Source organism: Ornithodoros turicata, chromosome 3 (assembly GCF_037126465.1).
Source record: "Ornithodoros turicata isolate Travis chromosome 3, ASM3712646v1, whole genome shotgun sequence".
Classification (NCBI taxonomy): Eukaryota; Metazoa; Arthropoda; class Arachnida; order Ixodida; family Argasidae; genus Ornithodoros; species Ornithodoros turicata.
The window spans coordinates 74,248,335-74,252,543 of record NC_088203.1 but is presented as its reverse complement, the minus strand read 5'-3'; the positions used below and the strand labels follow the sequence as shown (position 1 = coordinate 74,252,543).

Genomic DNA, 4,209 nt, shown 5'->3' with positions numbered 1-4,209 from the left:
TTGTGTTTATCTAGATTATGGGAAAGCTTTCGATTCAGTTTCCCATTTTCTTACTAACACATAGGAGCTTGTAAATATCAACTTAGATTTTCGCACATTATCATGGCTACGTAGTACTCAATAATCATAAATCTGGCTATGTTAATATTAGTTCTTCAGAACAGTTCTTGTGGCATTATGTTTCCTGATTCCTGTTACTGACTGATATCTAGCATGACATATTGTCTTGTCCTGAACGTTTTGCCAATGATTTAATTATATACTCTGATTACCAATTAATTAGACATGCATAAGGTGCAAGTTGGTTTAGAAAAAATCAATACTTGGTGCCACAGGTTAAATTTAAAACTCAACATGAATAATAATCCCCTCAAGATCCTGGCTTTCAGGCGCGACCTTATTAGTCCATTATAGCTTCGAGTGTAGTTCAACTCTACTAAATTGGTGGCGCTGTGGAACACTATAATGTCATTTGTTTACAAACAGGGAGAGGTCTATTATCAAATAAGTTTTACTAGACCATGTGTGGGGGATCGATAAGTTGTCCATTTTTATTGTTAAATCTATGAGACACTTCCCTTTCAGGGATAAACTGGTACAATCAGCATAAGCTACTATCTTAATATGGTTCGATAAGGAAAACATGTCCTTTACAGAAATCATCAGACGCTCCGGAATGTCAACTAAGTCGAATGTAAGACTAACCATATGTTAAGTTTAATAAGGAAAAACTTTAAAAAAGTAACACGAGATGCCAAGGAAACTGTTTATATCTCATTTGTTAGATCACTATGATATGCCTGTGTTTGATGGGATTCTTCCTGATGAGTGTTTTCTCGCTACGCATATTTGTAATGGCATAATCTTCATCATGTTAATCTTGGGGCCCTTGTGCACCTACCCTCGGCCACTGCCACTCTAGTTGGCCTGCACTGCTGACAAAATAGTTAGCATACAAGTCCCTGCACCTTGCTGCATCCCTACTATGATTGCGTGCAGAAGTGCGCTCCAGGCGGTGTTCTTCAACGAAATGCCCTGCTTCGACATGCCAGCTCCCTTCGGTGATGTTGCCGAAGCGATCGACCTGATCGACTACTCCTGAAGGCATCCCACAACAATCAGCCAGGAAGTTGTGCAGAACACAAGCGGCCTTCACAACGTTGTCCACATTAGATGGCTTGAGGTTAATTGTCGTCAGCAGTATCCTCCAACGTGAGGCGAGAATACCAAATGCATTCTCAGCACAGTGCCTGCATAGTTGGAAAAACATATAGCACAACTACTGTACATAGGAGTCTTGATTGGATATGAAACGTCAATTTTAAGTTTAAAAAAGGTTTACCTGGCACGGCTTAGCCTCAAGTTAAAAACTCTCTCCTTAACAGAGAGACCACGTCCAGAATACGGGCGAAGGAAGTTTGGCTTCAGCTGGAAGGCTTCGTCCCCCACAAAAACATGGGGGACGATCACATTTGACTGTGGCAGTTTCATCATTCCAGGCATGCCTAGGGTGCCAGCATCTAGGTGATGTCCAAGTGCAGAAGCCTTGAACACACCAGAGTCACTCTGACGGCCCTCAGCACCCACATCAATGAGTGTGAATCTGTATAGACTGTCCACAACGGCCATTAGGACGACGGAGAAGTGACCCTAAGTGGAAGGAACACGAGGTGTAAAACACAAGTCTTTGCAAGGAACGATCTTTTTAAATACCAGCAGTAAGTTACCTTATAGTTGAAGTACGTGCTCCCAGACTTACTAGGGGCGGCAATTCGTATGTGCTTCCCATCAACTACTCCAGTGCAGTTCGGGAAGTTCCACCGCTCTGACAATCCGCCTGCAATGCTTCTCCACTGTGGGTCTTTGGGGGGGGGGGGGGGGGCTGTGGGAAAATATGTATACACTAGGTTGTTCATGATAATCCACAGCCTTCTAAACATGATGACTAGAAAAGTGTTATTTATACTGCTACAGAATGTTTCGATGGAAAGTGAGCTACCCACAGAGGAAAGCTGATTCATGTGAATTGTCTGCATTATGTGAAGATGTGCACTTGTGAAGGGTCAATGCAGAGTAGCCTTGATAACTGCAGTCGTCACATTGAGAGTCCCCCCTCCATTGAAATCCCTCTCCATTAAAATTTGTTGCTATGCAATTATTTGGGGATAAAACATGACCCTGCTGTAGATAATTCTGCTGGCTTTCACAAACTGTTCATATATGTCTAATCCAGAAATAATTCTGAGAGCCTGTGGTCAAGTTTTGACGCGCTTATGTTCTCCCTTTAATTTTAGAAAGCACACCTTGTCACCTTCAATTAAACAACGCATACCACCATGTATAGATCCTTCAGCCTATTCCACAGTGCTACGCATGTTAAGTGCACAGCCTCCCGAGACGTCTCGATCCCTACTCTGTAGGCCATGGCTATGTCCTCGAAGGCCATGCCTGATGAGAGGTACCTATACCATTTTAAGCGTTCTGCTATAGGGAACAGGCAAAGAGATCATCATTCTCTAAAAATGTCTTCAATGGTATTCATGCACCCTATTATTTTTTAAATGAATATGCATCTTTTGAGTGGACATCAAACGTTGTACGGAGAGATTTATACACCCCCTACATGCCCCCCCCCCAAGAAAACAAAAAGTTTTGCAACATTACAGTGTTTCCTGTGCATCCCCTATACACTGGAGCCTTCGTAATTTCAGCTAACACATGTTGTTAGTAATACAATGCTGTTACAACGTAACTGTTAATGACCCACCCCCGTACTTGCTATTCTAAATTACAGAATTACGCAGGGCACGTAGTAAGCCCACGAATTAGCAAGACAATGCAATTGTATGGAGGGCAAACCAATGTTGCAGGTGCTTACCGCAACGTAAGTGCGAGTCTCTCTTGTGATGTGAGTGTGGCTCTCTCACTACGTGCTGCTTCTTCAAATCTTCTTCTATGAGACTGTGCAGCCGATCGAAAGTCTTTGGCATCATGCGGAAGTACATCACAAAGTAATTGGAATCACCATGGTCCGTCATCTTCTTCATCTTAGGAAAAAGCAAGCGAAAACAACAATACTTATTGTGACCGCTAAAGTTATGTCGAGTTGTTTTTGCAGTTTTGCGCTGCTTACCGCAGTCCAGTACTCGCTTTCAGTTCTCCGATCCTGCCAGAGCGGCAGAACCCACCACCGCTTCTCTTTGCGTTTCGACTCTTTTTCCTCTTCAGAAGAAGCATATCCTTCATGAGGAGTAACTCTCTCCCTATTCATCGCACGCAATCAAAACGAACTAGGTAATCTGCAACAGGAATATGAGTATCACTCCGTAAAGTGTTCTCCATTCTCCTACATTTTCACGATATATCAATTAAACAATATGTAAATCCATACCTTGTGTAAAATTGAGCTTGGTAGCCGAAGTGTTGTTAGCGTGCGATATCCGATGCTGCAGAAGCAAAGCACACGACCGGGACGCGAAGCGCAACCAACATATAACCAGATGGAACCAGACGAAACCAGAAGCGCCTCGGGGACGCCGGGGCACAAAAGAGGACGCACATCTTGACTGCTTGTTTACGAAAGTGGAAACAGATGACATAGCGTGCTTTCACCAGTATATAGCTACAATGCAACTATGTACGTATGAAGCGAAAAATGTTTGGAATTACAAGTCGTTTCTGAAACAATTTCTACTTCAAACCACTTTGAACCACATGAGAATAACCCTACCACTGGCTGTGCTCTCTGAAGTTTTCGCTAGATTTTCCGAAGACTTTCTAGACGAATCGCGGCACAGTCAGTGCCGGTCCTTGTCGTTTTTATCCTTCGTCCTCGTCCTACCCAGCACTGGGTTTTTTAAAAATAATTTTTAATTTAAACATGTGCCAACCAGTCCAAACACTTGCTCTGTTTCGCGGCGCAGTTCCCCCTGAAGTCGACACAGGACGCATATAGTAACACATATTGTGGCCTCGACGTTGCAGCAATGTTGCGAATGTTGTCCAATGTGGGGCAACGTTTATCAACATTTCGCAACGTTCCTGCAACATTATCAAAAGTGGACCAACGTTACTTGACATTCAGCAATGTTCAAGCAACATGGAAGGTCAACATTTGAGCAACGTTGCGGCCGAACGTTCCTGCAGCATTGTCAGAAGTGGACCATACGTTACTTGACATTCACCAACGTTCATGCAACATTGCAGAGC

At 43.3% G+C, this 4,209-nt stretch overlaps 1 protein-coding gene across 1 annotated transcript; it reads right to left on the bottom strand.

Annotated features, from left to right (window-relative positions):
- Nucleotides 1–874: 874 nt before the first annotated feature.
- On the bottom strand, nt 875–1,629 carry LOC135389665 (uncharacterized). The gene is made up of 2 exons (XM_064619698.1): nt 1,343–1,629; nt 875–1,250 (listed from the first exon to the last, which is right to left on the bottom strand). Exons 1-2 carry the CDS (start codon nt 1,627–1,629, stop codon nt 875–877), a joined length of 663 nt encoding a protein of 220 aa, XP_064475768.1.
- Nucleotides 1,630–4,209: the final 2,580 nt, after the last annotated feature.